Below are 25,120 nucleotides of genomic sequence, written 5' to 3' on the forward strand. Positions count from 1 at the left end.
CTGTGTTTCTAAGCCTCAAGCCAAGATCCTTGAGCACCTGGGGGTGGGGGAGGTATGTGCTGGGCTGAATGACATCATAGGGGCTGGGAGGGGAAGTAAAGAGAAGTTGACTTTATTAACAGCAAATGTTTGGGGGTGGGGAACAAACAAGTGAAAGGCTCACAAACAGACCACTAGAAAAGTGCCTTCCTGCTCACAATAATGGTGTCTGAAGCAGCCCTGAATGCCTTGGGACTCAGTCACTGTCACTATCAGCTTCACTGGAATCAGAAGCTGCAGCTTCACTGCCATCCTCCTGGGCCGAGTGCTCGCTGCCACTGGGGAAGGGACTGGCGCTGCGGCTGCGGCTGTGGCTCCGGCTCCGCTGGCCACCCCCATTGCTGCCGCTGTCCGAATCATTGTCACTGCCACCTTGGGCCTGTCCTCTGTCCTCATCATCAGAGTCGGCATCGTCCTCAGAATCAGCATCACTGCCAAAGATCTCCTCTTTGTCACGGGCAGCCCGGGCCTCATCCTCGCTGCTCTCGTCCTCACCACTGCCACTCTTGTCACTGGCCTCGTCCCTGTCACCTTCCTCCCGTTCACTCTCACTGCCTGAGCGCTCATCTTCACTGCCCTCCTTCTCACTGCTGCTGCCCTTCTCCTGCTCCTCATCTGGAAGGGAGTGGAGAGAGATGAGACCCACTTTTCCACCCTCCCGGGGTTCCCAGAGTCTGGCCTGTCCAGATTTACCTGAGCCCCCAGCTTCTTTCTCTTCTGTCTCCATCTCCTCTTCTTCTTCCTCCTCCGGTTCGTGGTTTTCTAGCTGGGCCTTCCGTGCCTCCTGGAAGCAGCAAGATTGGAATGAGGGGAAGGAGGGTGTTCTGTTGGGTTTTTGTCCCCCTCCTCACCTACAACCACCACCCTCCCTGCCATGGGTGCCCTGGGCCAGTGGTGCTTGTTACCTGAGCTTCCAATTCCTTCTCATTCATGTCCCGATGTTTGACCACAAGCAGGGCGTTGGTGCCTGACTGAACCCCAGCCTTGGCCCGGCGCTTACTAAGGCGGACCCTGCAGGGGGTGAATTTGGGGGAGAGAAGTGGAAGATGCAGTTAAAGACACACCTCCCACTTCCCCGCCCCCTAGTGAGGGGTCTGGTCTGACTTGGTTCCCCATCAATACTTAGAGTAAATGGGAATAAATACAGATTGAATAAGGGCAGCTAAGCTCAAGGTATTGAGGGCAGGGGAAAGGAAGGATGGCTCCCATGGCACCAGTTTGGTTGCTCTACACTGTGTGTGTGTGTGTTATACGGTGTATTTACATAAATACGGGCATGGGCCATTTAACAGGGACACATTCTGAGATATACATCATGTGAACATCATACAGTACACTTATACAAACGTACATAGTATAGCCTACTACATACCTAGGCTGTAATGTTGTAGCCTATTGCTCCTAGGCTACAAAGTTGTACAGCATGTGACTGTACTGAATACTGCAGGCAATTGTAACACAATAGTAAGTATTTGTGTATCTAAACATAGAAAAGGTACAGTAAAGATATGGTATTCTATCTTAAGGGACCACCATAAGCAGTCCATTGTTGACTGAAACATGCAGTGCATTACTGTATATGTGAATTAGTTACCAACACTTTGAGAAACCAGGAGATACCAAATCATTTGGATCTGGGGCTTTTGGAAGATAGGAATTTCTGGCCCCACAGCATAGCAACAGTGGGCTGGAAGTGAATAGTGCCCTCCATGGTTGCCCAGAACTCCAGGTCACTCAGATGCTACCAGCCACTGCTCTTTTACATTTCCTGCCTGGCCTATGGGGTCAGTTCTTGTAATCTCTGCTTTAAACAGAAACTCAAGACTTCCCAACTCTACACCAGAGGTACTGGCATAGCAGTAAACTTTGAGCCATAAGGGAAGAGTTTTGGAGTCACATTTTTGAACGTGGGTATTAAGCATTTCATTTAAAACATTCATGCTAATTTTATATATTACTCCATACTTTGGCAATGTTTACTTTCACATGAAGTCTGTTACTAATACTGGGAAACTTGGCCCTCTACGCTGCACAAAAGCTCTAAATGTCTCCTGCATTAAGATTTTCTTTCTGGCTGGGCGCGGTGGCTCACACCTGTAATCCCAGCACTTTGGGAGGCCGAGGTGGGCAGATCACCTGAGGTCAGGAGTTCAAGACCAGCCTGGCCAGCATGGTGAAACCCCATCTCTACTAAAAATACAAAAAAATTAGCTGGCCATGCTGGCACACGCCTGTGATCCCAGCTACTCAGGAGGCTGAGGCAGGAGAATCACTTGAACCGAGGAGGCAGAGGTTGCAGTGGGCTGAGATCACACCACTGCACTCTGGCCTGGGCAACAGAGCGAGACTCCATCTCAAAAAAAAAAAAAAAGTTTTTTTTCTGGCTCCTCCTGTTAGAACCAAGTCCAGCTCATGTGCATGACCAGACATCTGCTGCTCTTGTTTACCAATGCATGTGACAAATTCTTAGGTACAAATGACCTTCAAGGTGGCTCTTACATGCCCCAGGGTCTTAAGAAGCACAGATCCAGGCTAATCAGATAGGAGTGTGCTGAGTACCTGGTTTCCAACTCGTTGTAGTAAACCCCGTCACCCTCTCGGAAGATGAAGAAGTAGTTTTCCTCATAGCCCTTGCTAGCTTTGTTCTTCACATTCCAGTTGTACTCCCGAGCAATTTTGTAGTCATACCTGAGGATGAGGGCACAGCTTCAGCCCCGTTTCCTCCCTATCCCAATCCCCAAACTTCCCAATCCCCAAAACTTAACCCCAACCCACGCACACATCATCTGGTGCATAGTCCATCTCCTCCTCCTGGTCCCGCTTTCGTTTCTTCAACGTCTCTTCTACAGGCAGGAAATAGGCCACAAACTGGTTCCCTTCCTCATCCATCATGCCCCTGGTTGGGGGAAAAGGAGTAGCAATGAAGTGTGAGGACAAGAGGTAGCAAGGAGCAGGCCAAGGTGGACAGCAGGACCACCTACCTAATCATGGCCTGAGACATCATCTCCAACGCAGCTGCGCCACTCGTGTCCTTGGGGGCTGGGTCTGAGTCAAAGATCACCTGAGCACATGGATTGATCCACATCTAAGGAGATGGAGGCACTGGGGTTAGATGGGAACAGGCACAAATAGGCTGTCTCTTTCTACCTCCCACCTTGGGCCTGACCTTAAAGTCTGGGAAAACAGGCATGACCTCCACCGGTGTGACTCGGGGTTTGCTGTAATGCTGGGAGATCTGGTGGGACAAAAACAGGGTGAGGAGGAGCTCTGCAGCCACACCCTTGCCTCTCCCCATCCCAGTCCCTCAATTACTGATTTCTGGGCATCCTCAAAAGTCTTCTCAATGGCTGTGATCTGGCTGTCCCTGTCTTTGTATATTTCTTCCTCGGTAAACTGCTGCTTCACAGAAACCCCAATCCTAGGAATGAAGAAAAAGGCCCTTAGGGGCCACTGGACACACCTGATATCTCCACCTTCCCTCTCTTCCTGTTAGTAACTTACTTGACCTCAGGCTTCTCATTGGAGATGCCATAACGGTTGAACTCAGTGGAGATGTACTCTGTCTTTCGCATCCATGGCACCACCTTCGCGTGCTGCTGGGATCTGGGGTAGGAAATCAGGTACCTCAGGACCCCACCGCCCTCCTGCTTGTAGGGCCCACCTGAGCCAGTCTCCAGTAACCATTTGCTACCCACTCACCTCTTGGAGCTGGTGGGGGCCTGAATCTCCTCTTCCAAAAGTTTCTCATCAGCTGGATCTAGAAGAACTAGAGGAGAGCAGGGGGCAGGAGGACCATGAGGGAGGCCCAGGCCTGGGCCTTTGCTGACCTAGAGCAGACCCTCCCTGTCCCCACACACCATTGGGGTCGATGCGGTAGGTGTCAGGATTGATGAGATCGATGGTGACCCCCAGGTCTGGCTCAGTCAGGAGGTCATGTTTGTGCTGTTTCTCCAAGGAAGTGGCTTTGTACTGGACGAACCTGGGTGAGGAAACACCTATTGTGGTGTCTGGATTCCAGCTTCACCCCTCACAGCCCTGCTTCCCAGAGGCGGAGCTTCTCTGGGGAGGAACTCAGAATGAAGTGTCCCCCATGGCGGAGTCTGAAAGCTGGCTCCCCAGTGGGAAGGGACTTGGACACTGCTTGCTCCATTAACAAACAATTGAGCAGCTACTACTATGTGCTAGGGTAGGTACTGTGCTAGGCCCTGAGCAGACACCAGCCAACGAAACAAGCAGTCCCTGCCTTCAAGGAACTCACACCTGAGTAGTTTTCCCATTCCTTAGTCTCACCTGTTCTGGTCGAACGGGTAGGTGATGAACTTGGGGTCGAAGGGGATATCAGGGAGGCTATTGCAGTACTTGACTCGGCAGACCACTCCAGACCTAGGAACATTAGTGGCTCAAAAGTGGGCCCCCGCTGCCTCACCTCTGCTCCCAGCCCCACTGCCCCACCGCTCCTGGGAAAGCACAGTGGGGCTCACCTCTCAGGCAGAGTCCGGTGGGAATTGGGCCTAGTGGAGAAGAAAGAAAGTGATAGGTGGAGAGGACGGGATTGACAGGAGAATGAAAAAGCCTTCTCCAACCTTTCAAAAGGTAGAAGGAGGGGTGACAAATGCTGGTTTCTTTTGGTGGTGGGGTAGGGGGGTGTCCAAATGCTTTAATGGAGGAAGACAAATGTTCAATTTATTTAGGAAGAAATGCCCCCAAAAGCGTTAATGAACAAGGCCAAGTGCTCAATCCCTTTTGCAGGGGATGGCTTCAAGTGCTTTAATAAAGAACCATGTACTCAATCGTCTTTGGAAGAGGGGTATCCAAACGCTTGACTGGAGGGATCCCTTCTGGAGGGAGTCTCCAAAAGCTTAATCCCTGAACTGCACGGCGGGGAGGAGGGGAACACCTGAATCTCAGAAGGAACCCGCCCCCTTCGTCAAAGGTGAGCGCTTCATGACGTCACGGGCAGACCTGGGGGCTGGTGACGTTGTTCAGCAGAAACCCTCTCCCGATCCCCCGCCTTGCTGCAACAGAAAAGCGTGGCGCCTACCTGTGGCCATCCTCCCGCTGGGCCTGGGTCTGGATGGTGGGCGCCATAGCGACGAGGCGACGGCAGCCCGGACGGGGTCCTAGCGGGACCGAAGGGGGACGCAGAGGGGCGTGGCGACTTCAGGGGACGCCTGATCCGAGGAAGGCCCAGCTTGGTGCCGCTCCCCGCGGAAAGTGGGTTGAGATGAGGTGGGCGGGCGAGAAGAGCTCCAGCGAGACTCAGGTGAACGCGCAGGCAGCACCGGGGACGGACTCGAAGCTCCGGTTCCACCAACTGCCGCCAAGACGCTGAGGACCCAACGGGTCTCCTCAGGCCGCGACGCCTTCGGGGAAATGAAGTCCGGATCGGAACCACACACGGATTGGCGAGCGTCTGGGTGAAGGGCGGAGCGAGGGAGAGAGGTGCTTCTGTGATTGGTGAAAAGATATCTCAGTCTGGACCCTGGATTTGAGAGTGACGTAACGTTAGGGCACCTCCTTCCCCTCCATTGGCTTAATTGCCTGGGAGGCGGGACTAACTAGCAAACGGGGACTAGAAATAGGGATGCTGAAAAGCAACGGGGAGAGACGCAGTTGTGACGCACTTCCGGCGGTCTACGCGAGGAAGATGGCTGCATCCCAGCAGCAAGCTTCAGCGGCTTCCTCAGCTGCTGGTGTATCGGGTCCTAGTTCGGCTGGCGGCCCGGGTACCCAGCAGCAGCCGCAACCGCCAGCACAACTGGTGGGCCCTGCCCAGAGCGGCCTCCTGCAGCAACAGCAACAGGACTTCGATCCTGTGCAGCGCTATAAGATGCTCATCCCGCAACTGAAGGAGAGTCTACAGGTGACTGGCCTTAAGCAGCGAGAAGCAAACTGGATTTAGTAGTCTAGAGGGGCAGGCCGAGGGCCAGGTTAGTCGGAGAGAGCGCTAAGCAGAAAGAGGAGTAGAACCTGCTGTTTTGGCCTGGCTGGCGCACGCTTGTGTTCCCAGCACTTTGGGAGGCCGAGGCGGGCGGATCACTTGAGGTCAGGAGTTCCAAGACCAGCCTGGTGAAACGCCGTCTGTACTAAAAATACAAAAATTAGCCGGGCATGGTGGCGCGCGCCTGTAATTACAGCTACTCGGGAGGCTGAGGCAGGAGAATCGCTTGAACCCAGGAGGCGGAGGTTGCAGTGAGCCGACATCGTGCCATTGCACTCCAGCCTGGGCAACAGAGGGAGACTCCGTAAAAAAAAAAAAAACTGTTGTTTTCTGCGAGACCTAAGCGAAGCTCGGCAGAGATGGGATCAGCGCTGATGCTGAGGCTGGGCCTGGCCAGAGCTTGAGTGAGGGGTTGTTTAGAGGAGAAACTGGGCTCTGGTCGTTAAAGCCTGAGGAGAGTACTGGCTTATACGGAGATTCTGCCCTTGATTGATAGGTGAGGGAGGACCCTTAGGTTATTGGCGAAAAGCTCAGGTGAGAGTGGGCCTCTGGGAGGATGGACTGGTGACAGCTATAGGAATGGAAACAAATATTACTTTGGAAAGTCAGGAGGGAAGGTGCCAGTTGAAAAGAAAACCTGAGATTGAGTGATCTTAAGGAACAGTGTAGATCTGCCAGAGGTATTCCCTTTTGTTTTTCCATTTCCCACGTGTTTTGTTTTTGTTTTGACTAGACCTTGATGAAGGTTGCAGCCCAAAACTTGATTCAGAACACTAACATCGACAATGGACAGTGAGTGCAGCCCCCTTTCCCAGGATATTCTATTGCCTCCCCAGTCTTTGAAATTCATCTTTCCTTCTCCTGCTCCCCGCCCACCTCACCTTCTATATTTACTTTTTTTTTTTTTGTGAGACAGGGTCTCCCTCTGTCACCCAGGCTGGACTACAGTGGCACGATCTTGGCTCATTGCAGCCTTGAACACCTGAGTTAGGAGATCCTCTTGCCTCGGCCTCCCAAGTAGCCAGGACTACAGACATGGCTACAGACTACAGATGCTTGGCTAATTTGTAAGATTTTTTTATAGAGGCGGAGTCTTGCTATGTTGCCCAGGCTGGTCTCAAACTCCTGGCCTCTAGCCATCCCCTCAGCCTCACGAATCACTCCTCCTATTTTATTTTATTTTATTTTTGTTGTTTTGTAGAGACAGGGTCTTGCCATGTTGTCCAGGCTGATCTCAAACTCCTGGGTTCAAACAGTCCTTCCACCTTGGCCTCCCAAAGTGCTGGGATGACAGGCATGAACCATCACGCCCAGCCTTTTCCTTTTTTTTTCTTTTGAGACTCTCGCTCTGTCGCCCAGGCTGGAGTGCAGTGGTGCAGTCTCGGCTCACTGCAACCTCTGCCTCCCGGGTTCAAACGATTCTCCTGCCTCAGCCTCCCAAGTAGCTGGGACTCCAGGCGTGTGCCAGCACATCTGGCTAATTTTTGTATTTTTAGTAGAGATGGGGTTTCACCATGTTGTCCAGGCTGGTCTCGAACTCCTGACCTCAGGTGATCTGCTCGCCTCGGACTCCCAGAGAGCTGGGATTACAGGCATGAGCCACCGTGCCCAGCCTCCTTTTCTTTTTTTTTTGAACCCCTCCGGTTTTCAGCCACTACTTCAGATCTCCTGGACCCGTACCTGGTTTCCTGATGGACACTTGGTTGGGTAGATACTGGTGTCCCAGAGATTAGAAATCAATTCTTCAGACATCCTTTTTTCCTTGTCTGTAGAAAGAGCAGTGATGGACCCATACAGCGCTTTGACAAGTGCCTGGAAGAGTTCTACGCACTCTGTGACCAGCTGGAGCTCTGCCTGGTAAGAAGCCTTCTGGACACGGGGTAACGACAGCCGTGTCCCAGTCTCCGGGGTCTTCAGAAACCCTCAGTCAGTCAGTCAACTCACACTCAACTGGGGACCTCCTGTGGGCCAGACCTGTGCTTCCACCAACACTGAGGACACAGGGTTGCTCTGATCCTTGCCCTCGGAGAGCTTTCAGTTGAGTGGAATAATAAGCACACCCCTAAACAGTGACAGCTCAGAGTGGTCAGTGCTGTGATGGGAGAAGCCTAGGCCAGAGTGGTTAGGGTTATGATTGAGGAGGCACACAGGCAGAGGGATCAGGGCTGGGATGGAGAAATCTCAGTGTGGAAGCCCAGGGTGGGGATAGGGAGAGAGTGGCTTAGGGAAGGCTACTGCTAGAGAGCACATCTGACCAAGTCTGAAACAAAGAAGAGAAGAGAGGCAAGAGTTGAGAGGAGGATAAGTGATTAAGAATACAGCCTCTGGAGTCAGATGCACCATCAATCTCTATCTCTGACCTCTGGATTCCTCCTTAGGAAAATGGAGTTTCCAGGAAAACTTAGATTATGCATGTAAACTACTTAATATGATACCAGGCATATGGCAAATGTGTACTGTAGTATCATCATTATTTTGGACTGGTTTTTTTGGCCGGGGGGTGAGGGGGAAGACAGTCTCACCGTCACCCAGACTGGAGTGCAGTGGCACGATCTAGGCTCACTGCAATCTCCTCCTCCCGGTTTCAAGCAATTCTGGTGCCTCAGCCTCCCAAGTAACTGGGACTATAGGCGCACACTACCACGCCTGGCTAATTTTTGTATTTTTAGTAGAGATGGGGTTTCACCATTTTGGCCAGGCTGGTCTTGAACTCCTGGCCCCAAGTGATCCACCTGCCTCAGTCTCCTAAAGTGCTAGGATTACAGGCATGAGCCACTGCACCCGGCCTTTTTTTTTTTTTTTTTTTTTTTGAGACAGAGTCTCACTCTGTCGCCAGGCTAGGGTGCAGCGGCGCGACTTCAACTCACTGCAACCTCGGCCTCCCAGGTTCAAGCAATTCTCTTGCCTCAGCCTCCTGAGTAGCTGGGACTACAGGCACGCACCACCACGCCCAGCAAATTTTTGTATTTTTAGTAGAGATGGGGTTTCACCATGTTGGCCAGGATGGTCTTGATCTCTTGACCTTGTGATCCACCCACCTCAGCCTCCCAAAGTGCTGGGATTACAGGCGTGAGCTACCACACCCGGCTTTTTTTTTTTTTTTTCCCCCCCCCCAAGTCAGAGTCTCACTCTGTCGCCCGGGCTGGACTGCAGTGGCACAGTCTCGGCTCACTGCAGCCTCTACTTACTGGGCTGAAGTGATCCTCCCACCTCAGCCTCCCAAGTAGCTGGGACTACAGGCATGCACTGCCATGCCTGGCTAATTTTTGTATTTTTTGTAGAGACGGGGTTTTGCCATGTTGCCCAGGCCAGTCTTGAACTCCTGGAGTCAAGCAATTCACCCACCTCAGCCTCCCAAGTGCTGGGATTACAGACCACTGTGCCTGGCCTGGCCTGGGTTTTGAAGGAAAAGTGAGAAGTTGAGAAGTTTGGTAGTGTCAGAACCATGTTCCAACCAGAGGGAATAACATTTGCTTTAAATCTGTTTTAGGAACATCAAGTAATTCATTCTGGCTGAGGTGTGGTAGGCATAGGAGCTTGTTGGATTTTGAATATAATCCTAAGGGCACTGGGGAAGCATGGAGGGTTTCAAGCAGGGAAGAACATGGACCTATCTGCTTTTTAGAAATACACCTCTGGCTGGCAAATGAGGGCAGGGTTCAAGGGGCCGAGACTGGAGGCAGGAGCCCAAGGGCGCAGCCATGGCAGGATCCAAGGATGCCTGGACTGGGCTCCACCAGGGTGGGGCCATGAGGAAATGGGGAAGACTGGGGGAACTTGAGAGGCTTCGTGTGCAGGGTTTTGTATACGGGCCACAGGACTGGTGTGCTGGAAGGAGATAAAGTTTCTAGGATGAGGCCCAGGACTCTGGTTTAGAATGGAGGACTGTCGCTGGGCCCGGTGGTTCACGCCTGTAATCCCAGCATTTTGGGAGGCTGAGGCGGGCAGATCACAAGGTCAGGAGATCGAGACCATCCTGGCTAACACGATGAAACCCCATCTCTACTAAAAATACAAAAATTAGCTGGGCGTGGTGGCGGGCGCCTGTAGTCCCAGCTACTAGGGAGGCTGAGGCAGGAGAATGGCATGAACCCGGGAGGCAGAGCTTGCAGTGAGCCGAGATCACGCCACTGCACTCCAGCCTGGGCGACAGAGCGAGACTCCATTTCAAAAAAAAAAAAAATGAATGGAGGACTGTCCCTGAAACAGGGACCTAGGAGAAGCAGTTTTGGGGAGTACAAAGGCCCTACAAATGTCAGGGGGAGGCTGGCGACAGTGTGGGCGCCATCAGTGCAGAGGTGGAAACTGAGTGGTGTGTGTGGGTGTGACAGCCCTGGGAGGGCTTGAACAGTGAGAGAAGACAGAGCCTAGGAATGGCTGCACTTATGTCTTAGGTAGTGTAAGAAGTACCTAGAGCTGGTCAGGCACGGTGGCTTATGCCTGTAACTCCAGCACTTTGGGAGGCTGAGGCGGGCAGATCACAAGGTCAGGAGTTCAAGACCAGCCTGGCCAACATGGCAAAACCCTGTCTCTACTAAAAATACAAAAATTAGCCAGGCATGGTGGCGTGCACCTGAAATCCCAGCTACTTGGATGAGACGAGAATCTCTTGAACCCGGGAGGTGGAGGTTGCAGTGAACCAAGATGGCGCCACTGCACTCCAGCCTGGGTAACAGCGAGACTGTCTCCAAAAAAAAAAGGGGCCGGGCACAGTGGCTCATGCCTGTAATCCCAACACTTTGGGAGGCCAAGGCGGGTAGATCACGAGGTCAGGAGTTCGAGACCAGCCTGGCCAATATGGTGAAATCCCGTCTCTACTAAGAATACAAAAATTAGCCGGGCTTGGTGGCATGCACCTGAAGTGCCAGCTCCTCTGGAGGCTGAGGCAGAAGAATCACTTGAACCCAGGAGGCAGAGGTTGCAGTGAGCCAAGATCAGATCGTGCTACTGCACTCCAGCCTAGGCGACAGAGCGAGATTCCATCTCAAAAGAAAAAAAAAAAAAGGCCGGGCACGGTGGCTTATGCCTGTAATTCCAGCACTTTGGGAGGCTGAGGCGGGTCGGTCACCTGAGGTCATGAGTTTGAGACCAGCCTGGCCAATGTGGTGAAACCTTGTCGCTACTAAAAATACAAAAAAATTAGCCGGGCGTGGTGGCGGGTGCCTGTAATCTCAGCTACTTGGGAGGCTGAGGCAGGAGGATCACTTGAACCCGGGAGGCGGAGGTTGCAGTGAGCTGAGATTGTGCCATTGCACTCCAGCTTGAGCAACAAAACCGAAACTCCATCTCAAAAAAAAAAAAAAAGAAAGAAAGAAATTAGTACCTAGAGCAGCCAGAGAAGCAGGCGGAAAACCAGGGGTGAGGTGCCACTGCCAACAACAGGCCTGGAGCCAGAGCAGTAACAATGATAGTAGCTAACATTTCTTGGCCCTTTAAACGGTGTGCCAGGACCCGTGCCTGTGTCTCACACACCTGCTCTCACTGTTCTCACCTTATGAGGTAAGAAGAGATGGTTATTAAACCCGTTTTCCAAAGGAGGAAACTGAGGCTCAGAGAAGAGTAGCCGCCATGCCCCCAGGTTCCCCAGCAAATGACTGGCAGGGCCAACCTCTGACTCTAAGAACTGGGAAATCCAGAGGCAAAGCCAACAACCCCCAGCTGGCCCTTGGGGTGGGGTAGACTGACCTGGGGTGGAGCTGATGCTGTCCCCTTGCCTGCCTGTCCGCAGCGCCTGGCGCATGAGTGCCTGTCACAGAGTTGTGACAGTGCCAAGCACTCTCCAACGCTGGTGCCCACAGCCACCAAGCCCGACGCAGTGCAGCCTGACAGCCTCCCCTACCCACAGTACCTGGCGGTCATCAAAGCCCAGATTTCCTGTGCCAAGGACATTCACACCGCCCTGCTGGACTGTGCCAACAAGGTCACAGGCAAGACGCCTGCACCACCTGCTGGCCCTGGGGGCACTCTGTGAAGTGGGGGACAGGGAGTGGGGCAGGCAGTGGTTGGTGGGTAGTGTGCAAAGGGAATGAAGAGCGTCCTGGGCCTAAACACAGCAGCCTCCTCTCTTTTCCTGCCTGAGCACCGCGGCGGGAGCCAGCAGGGGGCAGCAGAGGCCAACAGGGAGCTCACAGGCCGGGCCCCTGCGTCCCTGCCCCTTCTTCCTGCTCCCCCTCCTAGCCTCGGGTAGACTTTGGACTGTGTGTGTTGATGACCTCTCTGTTCCACAGGCCCTCCCCCATTCTTGCCTGGGTGTGGAGCCCTGGCTGTCCCCTCTCCCTCAGTCCTTCCTGACTGTCTCCAGCTGGGAGGTGGTCTCTGTGTGCCACTCCTCTGTGTCTCTATTACAGTTGTGTCTCTCTCATCCTGTCTCTTTTTGTCCTTGTTTCTCTGTTCCTGTAAATGTGTTTCTCCCCATGGTCCTATGTCTCTCACCCTGACCTCTCTCTCTCTTAGTCCCCTTTAGCTGTCTTTTATCCCCAGCTCCTAACTGAGACTCTGTGTCTATGCAGGGGGCCAGCACCCCTGGGTTATCTGGGGCTAAGGGAAGGGACTTCATTTCCAGGGGCCACAGCCAAGCCCAGAGTCCCCCAGCGGCTCACATGTCAGCCCAGACCCCAGGGTCCTTGGCCTAGGAGAGGAGCAGTGGAGGGGCCCAGGCTCTGAGCTCCACAGGTCTGAGCAGGGAGCAACTCAGGCCCCCACCCAAGCCTGCGTCAGCGGAACTTGAGTGAGGGGCGTTGTGCAATCTGTGGCAAGGCTGGCCCAGTTGGATGCCTGGGTCCCAGTATTTTTAGCCCCAAAGGAGAAGTGAAAAGGCCCCAGCTGGGGTGAATCATCAGTCCTGGGGAAGAACCCAGGCGCCTGAGCCCCAGCTCCGGGAAGCAGGCACTGGGGAGGGGGCTTCAAGGAGGGAGTGCCTCCTCAGACTCCCCGCTTCCCTGGAAGCTTCAGGAAGCTCAGCCTCGGCCTTCAGGCCTGAGCAAGTGCAGGGCGGAGCTACCAGCCCAGGCTCAGATGTTGGGGTGTGAAAGCCTCAAGTGACTCAGCCTGGTTGGAGAACTGCCCCACCCAGTATCTTCTGTGCCATGGTTCCCACATTCCCACTCCGTGGCCTCCTGTCTTGGACCCCACGTCTGCAAGGAAACCCTAGGACCATGGATACCTCTGTGATTCACGCTGAGCCCAAGTCCCCACACTGGAAAACTGGGAAATGGCCAGCTGTGTGTCCCAGGAAATTCCTCCCCTTATTCTTCCTTGAAGTGCCCGAGCATGTAGGGCAAGAAGGAAGGCTGAAGCGCTGTCCCTAGGAGGAATTTCTCCTTCAGGGAAGCCTCAGTTTTGCCCATTTATCTAATTGAATCAGTTTTTTACCCAATCCCCCGATTTTGTAGGATAATCTCCCTTATCTAAAGTCAACTGATTATGGACTTTAATCACATCTACAAAACACTTCCATGGCAACAGCTAGATGAGTGTTTGAATAACTGGGACTGTAGCCCGTCCAAGTTGACACATAAAACTGACCACTGGGCCGGGGGCAGTGGCTCACGCCTGTAATCCCAACACTTTGGGAGCCTGAGGCGGGCGGATCACAAGGTCAGGAGTTCGAGACCAGCCTGGCCAACACGGTGAAACCCCAACTCTACTAAAAATACAAAAAATTAGCCAGGTGTGGTGGCACGTGCCTGTAGTCCCAGCTACTTGGGAGGCTGAGGCAGGAGAATCGTTTGAACCTGGGAGGCAGAGGTTGCAGTGTGCCAAGATCGCACCATTGCACTCCAGCCTGGGCGACAGGGCAAGACTCTGTCTCAAAAAAATAAAAAACTGACCATTTAGTCCTTGTCACCTGGGCACCCTCACACATCTCCTTAACCACACTTAATCTCCAAGTAAGTATGATAACATAGTCATAGTCTCACCCAACATGAGGCAGTTATCTTGCATACAACTGAAAACAACTAACCCTTTCCCCAACAGAGCCCACCAGCAGTGGTGGAGATGTTGGTCCATGAGCACACACACAAGACTGAGGGACTGCCGGCCCTCCCAGGTGGTTTCAACACAACATCACACACAGGTGGGGGGCCTGATAGCCCAGCACCCATGATACAGGGCCTACCAATGCTTAAAACCACACCCAGGGAGGCCACAGAGGCGCTCAGTGGGTGGTGGGGTGATGGATGCACATTTACCAGGCACAGGGCGGAGGTGGGCACCATGAAGTTGCACTCAGCAAACACATTGGGTATCTTGTGCCCAAGGCCTGTATTTGTGGAGCTGATATTCTAGTGAGAGACAGTAAATGTGACAGAAGTAAAATATATCAGATGGTGAGAAAACAGAAAAATGAGATCAGAAGTGGAGATGTTGGAGCCAGGCACAGTGGCCCAGGCCTGTAATCCCATCACTTTGGGAGGTGCAGGCAGGCAGATGGCTTGAGCCCAGGAATTCAAGACCAGTCCGGGCAACATAGCAAAAGCCCTTATCTGCAAAAAATTCAAAAATTAGCCAGGTGTGGTGGTGCGTGCCCAGGTTCCCAGGTACTCGGAGGCTGAGACGTGGGAGGATGCCTTGAGCTTGAGAGGTCGAAGCTGCAGTGAGCTGTGATCGCACCACTGCACTCCAGCTTGGTTAATGGAGACTCTTGTTTTTTTAAAAAAAAGAAGTGGAGGTGTTTACACAAGCAAAATACTCATTTTTTTTAAGTGTAATTAAGTTGAAGATCAAAAAATGGAAATGTATAATTAAAAAATCATACTTAGGAGCAAATCTAACACATGAAATGTAACATCTGCATATGGAGAATTGTGTTACTTTATTGAAAAACATTAAAAGTTTGAGAACTTAAGTTGGATTGTGGTTTCGTGAGCATTCGTTATGGTTTATATATGTTCCATGTATTTATTATTAAATAGATGACAAGGGTTTTCTTATTCTTGTTTATATATGTTTGAGACCAGTCTCACTCTGTCGCCCAGGCTGGAGTGCAGTGACGCCATCTCGGCTCACTGCAACCTCCGCCTCCTGGGTTCACGTGATTCTCCTGCCTCAGCCTCCCAACTAGCTGGGATTACAGGCGTGCATCACTACACCCGGCTAATTTTTGTATTTTTAGTAGAGACGGGGTTTCACCATGTTAGCCAGGCTGGTCTTGAGCTTCTGACCTCAAGTGATCTGCCCGCCTTGGTCTCTCAAAGTGCTGGGATTACAGGCACAGGCACGAGCCACTGCGGTGGGCCTTTTAATTTTTTTTTTTAATCCTTGACAGAGGTCAAGGAAGGCCTCACTGAGAAGGCGATATTAGAGCAGCCCCGAAGGAGAGGGAATAAGCTTGGGGACATCCACACATCCAGGCAAGAGTGCTCCAGACAGAGGGAACTGCAAGTGCCAGGGACCTGGAACAGGAATGTGCTGGGGTTTATGGAACACATAAAAAGGAGGCTTGGGCACAATGAGGGAGCAGGGATAGGAGAGGAAATCCAGACAGGTCACAGAGGGCCTTGGTGAGGACTTGGCTTTGCTAGATAACTAAACCCAGAGGGAGATTACACAGTCTGGTGCACACTGCATGCTCCAGGGAGGTGTACGTGAGGTGCACAGCCACCACAAAGACCGTGGGGACTCCAGCACACAGCATGCCTGCCCCACTGCAGAGCTAACCCACCACCCTACAGTCATGGTGCCCCCAGGGACCCCATCCCATTGACAGCCCCACAAACAGATACTTTCAGGGAGCAACCCAGCCACATGAATACACAAACAACCCTCAAACCACCACTTTACCTGATAAGCTATCTCTCACCCCATCGCAGACTTTGCCCATCACAGGCTGACTCAGCCCTGTCCTTAGCCCAGCACTATCAGAAGCAGCCTCATCGGCGCTGCCCCAGCTTCTCAGGTGCTCATGTCTGCACGTCTGCTCTGCCCACAGAGGCCGACACAAGAACAGTGACATGGAGGGGGGAGCTCGCCAGCTACTCTCCCCATCACGCGGGCTGTAGACGTCAGAAACCAAAGTTCATCGGTTTCACTGCCTTGTGACTCGGGCCACAGGAACCGCATTCAGACGCCGGCCTGCTGTGATCTGCACATGCAGTCTCAGACACCCACGACAAAGGATGTGGACATATGTGAACACTATTCACACACTCAGGGACTACGCACACTGAGCCACAAAGGCCTTGCACACGGCCACAGCTGCAGAGTCACAGATGCTGACAGCTTCAAATGTGTGTGCCGGGTGTGGTGGCACGTGCCTTTAGTCCTAGCTACCTGGGAGGCTGAAGTGAAAGGATCGATTCAGCCTGGGAGGTCGAGGCCGCAGTGAGCCGAGATCGTGCGGCTGCACTCCAGCCTGGACAACAGAGTGAGACCCTGTCTCAAAGCAACAAACACACACAAAGTTGTGTGTGCACAGAGCCTCAGTCACAGGGGAGGGCAGAGTCATTCCCTCACCCAGGCACCTGCGCGGAGTTACACACACACAGTCACTGCAGATCCCACAGTGGCTCAGAGCTACGCACAGATATGCAGGTGGGGATGAAAATCTCATGTTCTTAAGAATGCCGCCTCAGAGACAAATTGCAGTACAGTTACAACAGAGCATCCACCCCACACCCAGAGATGGCCAAAGTACACACGGTACAGTCGATCACACAGGCGGTTTCACACATTGATTCACACAGCCAAGTCATGCGGGATTGTATGCACACAGCCTTCTCACAGGAAACTGGGCACACTCGTGTCCCTCACCTTCCCCCACTGCATACCCAGGCACACAGGTTCTCGCAGCCCCAGATGCCAAGGCGCACACCTTTGCACCCGCAAGCACACATACTGTTCACACAACCTGGTACACACGCCGGCTAGCCCAGGCCGGCCGCCCACGCAGTCGCAGGCCAGGGTACACACGGCCAGCCCCGCCCTTGGCCACGCCCGCTCAGGCCCAGGCAATCACGCCAGGCGCACACACGGCGCGAGCACACGTGCCGCGGGTACACGATCCCCAGCTCGCCCGCGCACTCGGCCGGCTCTCACACCCCCGCGTTTCCCGTCCCCGCTTGTTTTTCTGGAAACTCTGCTCTCCGCTCCCCTCCCCCTAGGCCGGAAGTGTTGGCTGTATTTTTAGCCTCTCTGGTTTCCGCCCCTTTCCTTCTTTCCCCGCCCGCCCAGGACTGGCCCCAGCGCCCCGCGGGGGGACCCCGGCCATCCCCTTCCCCACCGTCATTCCAGAGGGGATTCCCGGCCGCCGCTGGGGCCGCGGATTTTCCCGCTGGCTACGTGGGGAGCAGGGAGGAGTCCTGCCATGAACTTCCTCCTGGCCTGGACGCCCGAGACCTGAGGGGAGGGCTGAGGGCCTGGTCTCCTGGATCTGAGGGAGGACAGGCTGGGGGTCTCCCGGGTCTGAGGGAGGAGGGGTTCGGGGCCTGAACCGCTGGATCTGAGGGAGGAGGAGATGGGGGCCTGGACCCCTGGGTCTGAGGGAGGAGGAGTTAGGGGCCTGGACCCCTGGATCTGAGGGAGGAGGAGCTGGGGGCCTGGACCCCTGGGTCTGAGGGAGGAGGAGTTAGGGGCCTGGACCCCTGGATCTGAGGGAGGAGGAGCTGGGGGCCTGGACCCCTGGTTCCGAGGGAGGAGGGGCTGGGGGTCTGGATCCGAGGGAGGGGGGTGCTGGGGGCCTGGACTCCTGGGTCTGGGGGAGGAGGGGCTGGGGACCCAGGCCCCTGGGTTACTGCGAGGGAGGAGGGACTGAGGCCTTGGCTCCTGGGTCCCCCAGGTCTGTGGGTTTGCGGAGGTGGAGGACCAGTCCTTCTGCGAGCAAAGCATCCCCCTCCTTTGAGAGTGGCCCTATCCCAAAAGTCCTGACTCTTGGGGCCGATGACTCAGCAGATGGGAGAGACGAGGGGGACAGCCTGACTCAGGGATGGGAAATGCTCCCGGTCTCCAGGGAGTAGAAACTGGAATCCCTCCTCCAGGATTGATCGCAGCCCGAGCTGAGCCGGCCTCCGCGAACCCAAGGATGCCCCCAACCCCCCTTTCCGCGCCTCAATCCTATAAGCTGCGTAAGGATTTGGAGCTCGGCCTAGAGGCGGGTCCCAGGTCCCCCTCCTCCCCCCTTTTTCCCCGTTGTCCTCAAGGCTCTGTTTACAGGAGACGGGAGCCCTGGTTACAGGAGAGGAACCCGAGTGTCCGGGCTGAACCTCCTCGTCACGGCTTCCAGGAAGCCCCCACTCCCCCGCCCCTTGCGAGTGAGTCACGGGCGAGCAGGAGGCCACAACCGTGCCAGAGCAGCCCGCGGCCCGCCCAGCTCACGAGACCGGCCCGGGAAGGCCCCTCAGCAAGCGCCGCACCAGGGATTCCCCCCCGCCGCTCTCGGACGGAGCAGGTCGACATGGAGCCTGGCAGAATCTCCCCACCTTAATACAAGCCCGCAGCCTGCAAGAATGAACTTTCCACCATTGTAACTGTGCACTGTGGCAATGATTTCTACCCCCACATTTTCACTCAGGGCATCCAGCTCTCCAGCACCCCTTAAAAAATAGTCTTCCTAGATCTTAAGAGGGTTTTCATCTAGGGCGACCCTTTGATAACAAAAAATGTGCCAGTGTGGGGAATGATCCTTGAAAATGTAGTCTGGGCGGGGTGCGGTGGCTCACACCTGTAATCCCAGCACTTTAAGAGGCCGAGGCAGGTGGATCACCTGAGGTCAGGAGTTCGTGACCAGCCTGACTAACATGGTGAAACCCCTGTCTCTACTAAAAATACAAAAATTAGCTGGGCGTGGTGGCCGGCGCCTGTAATCCCAACTACTTGGGAGGCTGAGGCAGGAGAAGCACGCGAACCCGGGAGGCAGAGGTTGCAGTGAGCTGAGACCGCGCCATTGCACTCCAGCCTGGGCAACAAAAACGAAACTCCATCTCAAAAAAGAAAAAAAAAAGGAGGCCGGGCCGGCTTGGTGGCTCACACCTGTAATCCCAAGCACTTTGGGAGGCCGAGGCGGGCTGATCACGGAGGTCAGGAGATCGAGACCATCCTGGCTAACACGGTGAAACCCCGTCTCTACTAAAAATACAAAAAAATTAGCCAGGCGTGGTGGTGGGCACCTGTAGTCCCAGCTACTCTGGAGGCTGAGGCAGGAGAATACGTGAACCCGGGAGGCGGAGCTTGCAGTGACCCGAGATCGCGCCATTGCACTCCAGCCTGGGCGAAAGAGCGAGACTCCGTCTCAAAAAAAAAAAAAAAAAAAGGAAAATGTAGTCTGAAGGCACACCCCACTATAAGAGACCCATCCAGCCATCAACTGAGGATGACCTTTTTTTTTTTTTTTTTTTGGAAGTTTAAAACAGCTTTCAATCAATGCAACCATCCGTTATAGTGAAAGACCTCCACCTTGCCAATCTTGAGTTTTCTCAGAGAGCAAACCTCGACATAATTTCAGACCCTAGTATGAGGCCTCTGCCATTTGCTAGCTCGAACTAGGAGAGTAACTTTATTTTTCCCCCTGAGAGGGAGTCTCGCTCTGTGGCCCAGTCGCCCGATCTCCATCTCCGCCTCCTGAGTTCAAGCGACTCTCCCACCCCAGCCTGCTCCCTCCCTGCCCCCCAGTAGCGGGACCACAGGGTGTGTGCCACCACACTCAGCTAATTTTTGTATTTTTTGTAGAAATGGGGATTCGCCATGTTGCCCAGGCTAGTCTCAAACTCCGAGCTCTAGTGATCTGCCTGCCTTGGGCGCCCAAAGTGCTAGGACTACAGGTGTGAGCCGGGCAGGAGAGTAACTTCACTTTGGTTTCCTCCTGCCTTAAATGGGCATACCACCTGGCATTAGGATTTATGTGCGTAAAGTACTTAGAACTCAGCCCAGGTGAGTTCTCAACTCAGCCTAGAAGAGATCATCTGCCTGAGAGTGAGGGGGCTAGAGCCGCCCTGTGAATTGTGAAAGGAGGCCCCTTTTCAGCCTTGCCAGGTATCCTGGACCCCAGCCCACTCACTCACCCACCCAACCCCAGCAAGTGGGGAGAGGGAGAGCAGTCCAGGTCTCCTTATCTGTCTGGGCTGTTTAGGAGTGAGACCACACAAGGCAGGCAGTTTTCAGAGAATTCCCCTCCAAGGCCTGCTGGCTCTTTCTTGGCACTTTGCTCTGCAGATTTCTTTCCGTTAAGTGCTTGTTTCTCACAGTCTTTCTCCTTTTTGTCCAGTTTCTTTTTCTTTTTTTTTTTTTAAATAGTATTTTTTGTAGACATGGGATCTCACTGTTGCCCAGGCTGATCTTGAACTCCTGATCTCAGGTAATCCACCTGCCTCACCCTCTGAAAGTACTGGGATTGGCCGGGCTTGGTGGCTCACACCTGTAATTCCAGCTCTTTGGGAGGCGGAGGTGGGAGGATCGCTTGAGCCCCGGAGCTGGAGATTAGCCTGGGCAACATAGGGAAAGCCTGTCTTTCAAAAAAAAAAAAAAAGAAAGAAAAAGAGAAGAAAGAAAAACACAAAAAGTGCTGGGATCACAGGCGTGAGCCACTGCGCTCAGCACCTTTCTGTTTCTTTTTGTGATCCTCCCAACCCTCTTCTCCCTCTGAATCTGTCTCTGGGACTGTCTCTGTCTCCCCGTCTTCCCTCCCCTCCTCACCCTGTCTCTCTCTCTCTCTATGTCTCTCGGTGTGTGCGTCTCTCTCGATGTTTTTCTCCCTGCCTGTCTGTACCCCTCTGCGTCTCTCCCCGCCCCCGTCCGTCTGTGTCGCACGCGCACCCCCATCGGGCTTCTGCTCTTGTCAATTGCCCCTGGGGCCCTGCCCCCACCTCCGCCCCAGTTTCCTTCTACAAGCCTCAGTCTCCAGCTTTGAAAACTGGGCAGGCGTCCCCCCATCCCCACCCCCACCCCTTCCCCACGCATTCCCCGCCCGGTCGCGGCTGTCCACCGGCCAAGCTCAGGCGCGTCCTGGCCCAGGGCCGGGGGGAAGGGAACCAGTCCAGGGCCAGCCGGGCTGCGCCGGGGGCGCGCGTCCGGGAAGCGCCCCTCCTGCCCCGCCCCCGCCCCCGGCCCCACCCCCGGCCCCGGCCCCGCCCCGTGCTTGCAGTTTCCTATAAGTAGCCGGCTCTCGGTGCCAGCCTCAGCCTGACTTCAGCGCTCCCACTCTCGGCCGACCCCCTTCATGGCCAACCGCTACACCATGGATCTGACTGCCATCTACGAGGTGAGTCCCCGCCGCACGGCATCCCCGGTACCTGTATGCCTGACTCCCCAGCTCTCTAGCGCCGCAAACTCCAGCCCGGGACGCTTGCCTCCCTTCTCCAACTGGGGTTCCCTGGCGCCGCGCCCTCCAGCCTGGGGCCCCTGCCTCCCGCTCAGACTAGCTTGGTGATTTGGAGGTGAAAATGGAGCCCGCGACACCCGGCTCTTCGCTCAAACATGGGTGGGGCGGCCCATGCAAGTGGAAAGTAGGAGAACTTTTCTCAGACCGAGGCTGCCTGGAGGCGGAAGTGGCCCCCATACCTGGCTCACCCCTAGTCGTTGCTGAGGGCGTGGTTTTGCGCGGAGGCGTCTCTGGGGCTGAAGTCTCAGGGTGGGGGGATCCGACTTCTGTCTCTCCAGTCCCTGACCGTAGTTCTCTGAGAACCCTAAAACCGAAGCAATCCGGACTCCCGGGTCAACTTTGCCCGGTTCCTCCAGTTGTGAAACTGGAGATGCCGACGCGTGGGTCATATCCGGGGAGGACAAGAGATCCAAAATTGGGAAACAGTGGTGCGCCCTGACTTCGGGGGCCCCCTCTTGGTCCAGCCGGGGAAGCCGGGATTCCTGGGTTCCTCGGGATAAGGCCTCGGTCGTGGGTAAACTCAGAACCTCCAAATCTGGGTTCCTGGCATCCGAAACCCAGGGGTTTCTGCGGGCGGGTGGGGCTCAGGCAGGGAGCCCACAAACCGGCCTGGCAAGCTCTAGTTTCCTGCAGCTGGGGTGGGGCGTCACCCTGCATTTTCAGGTACCTTAACCGACCCATTTCCGCAGAGCCTGCTGTCGCTGAGCCCTGACGTGCCCGTGCCATCCGACCATGGAGGGACTGAGTCCAGCCCAGGCTGGGGCTCCTCGGGACCCTGGAGCCTGAGCCCCTCCGACTCCAGCCCGTCTGGGGTCACCTCCCGCCTGCCTGGCCGCTCCACCAGCCTAGTGGAGGGCCGCAGCTGTGGCTGGGTGCCCCCACCTCCTGGCTTCGCACCGCTGGCTCCCCGCCTGGGCCCCGAGCTGTCACCCTCACCCACTTCGCCCACTGCGACCTCCACCACCCCCTCGCGCTACAAGACTGAGCTATGTCGGACTTTCTCAGAGAGTGGGCGCTGCCGCTACGGGGCCAAGTGCCAGTTTGCCCATGGCCTGGGCGAGCTGCGCCAGGCCAATCGCCACCCCAAATACAAGACGGAACTCTGCCACAAGTTCTACCTCCAGGGCCGCTGCCCCTACGGCTCTCGCTGCCACTTCATCCACAATCCCAGCGAAGACCTGGCGGCCCCGGGCCACCCTCCTGTGCTTCGCCAGAGCATCAGCTTCTCCGGCCTGCCCTCTGGCCGCCGGACCTCACCACCACCACCAGGCCTGGCCGGCCCTTCCCTGTCCTCCAGCTCCTTCTCGCCCTCCAGCTCCCCACCACCACCTGGGGACCTTCCACTGTCACCCTCTGCCTTCTCTGCTGCCCCTGGTACACCCCTGGCTCGAAGAGACCCCACCCCAGTCTGTTGCCCCTCCTGCCGAAGGGCCACTCCTATCAGCGTCTGGGGCCCCTTGGGTGGCCTGGTTCGGACCCCCTCTGTACAGTCCCTGGGATCCGACCCTGATGAATACGCCAGCAGCGGCAGCAGCCTGGGGGGCTCTGACTCTCCTGTCTTCGAGGCGGGAGTTTTTGCACCACCCCAGCCCGTGGCAGCCCCCCGGCGACTCCCCATCTTCAATCGCATCTCTGTTTCTGAGTGACAAAGTGACTGCCCGGTCAGATCAGCTGGATCTCAGCGGGGAGCCACGTCTCTTGCACTGTGGTCTCTGCATGGACCCCAAGGCTGTGGGGACTTGGAGGACAGTAATCAAGTAACCCCCTTTTCCAGAATGCATTAACCCACTCCCCTGACCTCACGCTGGGGCAGGTCCCCAAGTGTGCAAGCTCAGTATTCATGATGGTGGGGGATGGAGTGTCTTCTGAGGTTCTTGGGAAAAAAAAAAATGTAGCATATTTAAGGGAGGCAATGAACCCTCTCCCCCACGTCTTCCCTGCCCAAATCTGTCTCCTAGAATCTTACGTGCTGTGAATAATAGGCCTTCACTGCCCCTCCAGTTTTTATAGACCTGAGGTTCCAGTGTCTCCTGGTAACTGGAACCTCTCCTGAGGGGGAATCCTGGTGCTCAAATTACCCTCCAAAAGCAAGTAGCCAAAGCCGTTGCCAAACCCCACCCATAAATCAATGGGCCCTTTATTTATGACGACTTTATTTATTCTAATATGATTTTATAGTATTTATATATATTGGGTCGTCTGCTTCCCTTGTATTTTTCTTCCTCTTTTTTTGTAATATTGAAAACGACGGTATAATTATTATAAGTAGACTATAATATATTTAGTAATATATATTGTTACCTTAAAAGTCTATTTTTGTGTTTTGGGGCATTTTTAAATAAACAATCTGAGTGTAAGCTGGGATCCTGGCTTCTTCGTGGTCTAGAGACAGGAATGGGGAGGGAGGCGGTGACTTTTTGGAAGCTGGATGCAGTCAACTCTGCTTCTCCGAGCCCCGCGGCGCTTACCTGGCAGGAAGTGACGTCACCGGGCCTGGCAGTTCACCTGAAAGGGTGGGACCAGGTGAAGTCACCAGATGGGAACCGGGGGAGCCAGTTCCCGGGCGTTGGGGGCGCCGCGCTCCCGTCCTGCCGGGCTCCTTGACCCAGCTCTCGGGCGGGTGCGGTCGGGGACGGGATGTTTCCGTCCCCACGGGGCCGCGGGAGGCGGGAGGGGCCGGGTGGGGAGGACGGAATGTGCTGGGGCGCGCGCCCAGAGCGAGCGGGGGCGGGCCCCGGGCGGGGCAGCCTGGGGTAGCGGAACCCGTTTCGGGACTAGGGGTTCCGGGGGGGCTTCGACACCTTCTGGATGTTGGGGAAGCGGGTTTTAGGGTCTCAAGAGGCTAGGATCTCAACATTTCGGAGTCTCAGGTTGCGTCCCCTAGCGCTTTAGACTCTAGACCCCTGGTGGCTCGGAGTTGCAGATTTCTGGCCACCCGGGACCCCGGAGCCCGGGAATTACCGGGTCTTGGCATTTCCGAACCTTGGAAGCCCGAGGCCTCGGACACCAACCAGGGTCGGCCCCGCGAGGCCAGGGCGTGTGGGTAGGGGCCGCGCGTCTAGGAGGGGCCCCGGGGGAGCCGCGTCTTCAGACCATACAAGGCCAGCGGTGTCGGGACCAACCCCGGGGCCCTACGCCCGGAAGCCGCCCTGCGTCAGCGCCTGCGGCTCGGCCCTGCCGCCCAGCCTTCGCCCCCTGCGACCCCTCTTCTTTCTCCTTGCCCCGCACTCCTCCCTCCTCCCTCTCACTTCCCTCTTCTCTCCTTTCCCTACCCTCACCCTTCCTCCTCTTTTTCACTTCCTCCTCTGCACCTCCTGCCCCGCCCTACACCCTTTGCCTTCTGTTCTTCTCTCCCCCCTCCAATTTGTCTCCTCCCTCATTACTCCTCTCCCCCTACTTCCAGCCTCCCCATCCTGCTGTCTCTTACCCCCTTTCTCCTCCTTCCCGTCTCCCTTCTCTCCCTTTTTCCCGTCCTTCCTTCCCTCTCCACCCTTTCCTTGCCCTCCCACTCCCCATTGTCCTCTTCCCGTCCTCCCCCCAGCCTTACTCCTGCTCCTCCTCCTCCTCCTCCTCCTCTTCTCTCTCCCTCTACAGCCCCTTTCCCTCCTCTCCTCTCTACCCTCCTCAAGCCTCCCTCCTGCTCTCAGGCCTCCTTGGGCCTCTCCCCTTGCTCACTGACCTTTGGTCTCCTCTTCCAGGAAACTGCTTCCCTTGTGGGAAAGGGCTCAGGCCCTAATAAATAGAAGAGGATCAGGCGAGAGGGAGTCAGAACCCGTGAGATGCAAAGGCAGCAGAGGGAGTCAGAACCCGTGAGATGCAAAGGCAGCAGA

General features: G+C 55.2%; 3 protein-coding genes across 5 annotated transcripts; 2 read left to right on the forward strand and 1 right to left on the reverse strand.

Moving 5' to 3' along the window:
• Positions 1-96: 96 nt before the first annotated feature.
• PAF1 (PAF1 homolog, Paf1/RNA polymerase II complex component) lies at positions 97-25,017 on the reverse strand. Of its 2 annotated transcripts, XM_063719119.1 has the most exons (16): positions 24,970-25,017; positions 23,759-23,795; positions 5,081-5,452; positions 4,521-4,550; positions 4,330-4,422; positions 3,897-4,018; positions 3,739-3,805; positions 3,541-3,642; positions 3,352-3,457; positions 3,206-3,274; positions 3,021-3,124; positions 2,819-2,935; positions 2,599-2,727; positions 945-1,050; positions 733-823; positions 97-654 (listed from the first exon to the last, which is right to left on the reverse strand). In XM_063719119.1, exons 3-16 carry the CDS (start codon positions 5,125-5,127, stop codon positions 236-238), a joined length of 1,602 nt encoding a protein of 533 aa, XP_063575189.1. In that variant the 5' UTR covers positions 5,128-5,452; positions 23,759-23,795; positions 24,970-25,017; the 3' UTR covers positions 97-235.
• MED29 (mediator complex subunit 29) lies at positions 5,624-14,828 on the forward strand. 2 transcript variants are annotated; one of them, XM_024236287.3, is made up of 4 exons: positions 5,624-5,902; positions 6,714-6,772; positions 7,753-7,837; positions 11,779-14,828. In XM_024236287.3, the coding sequence occupies exons 1-4, from the start codon at positions 5,624-5,626 to the stop codon at positions 12,007-12,009; spliced, it is 654 nt and encodes a 217-aa protein (XP_024092055.2). In that variant the 3' UTR covers positions 12,010-14,828.
• Positions 21,031-23,647, forward strand: ZFP36 (ZFP36 ring finger protein). Its single transcript, XM_024236540.3, has 2 exons — positions 21,031-21,170; positions 21,980-23,647. Exons 1-2 carry the CDS (start codon positions 21,129-21,131, stop codon positions 22,934-22,936), a joined length of 999 nt encoding a protein of 332 aa, XP_024092308.1. The 5' UTR covers positions 21,031-21,128; the 3' UTR covers positions 22,937-23,647.
• Positions 25,018-25,120: the final 103 nt, after the last annotated feature.

The sequence above is a fragment of the Pongo abelii genome, chromosome 20 (assembly GCF_028885655.2).
Source record: "Pongo abelii isolate AG06213 chromosome 20, NHGRI_mPonAbe1-v2.0_pri, whole genome shotgun sequence".
NCBI lineage: Eukaryota > Metazoa > Chordata > Mammalia > Primates > Hominidae > Pongo > Pongo abelii.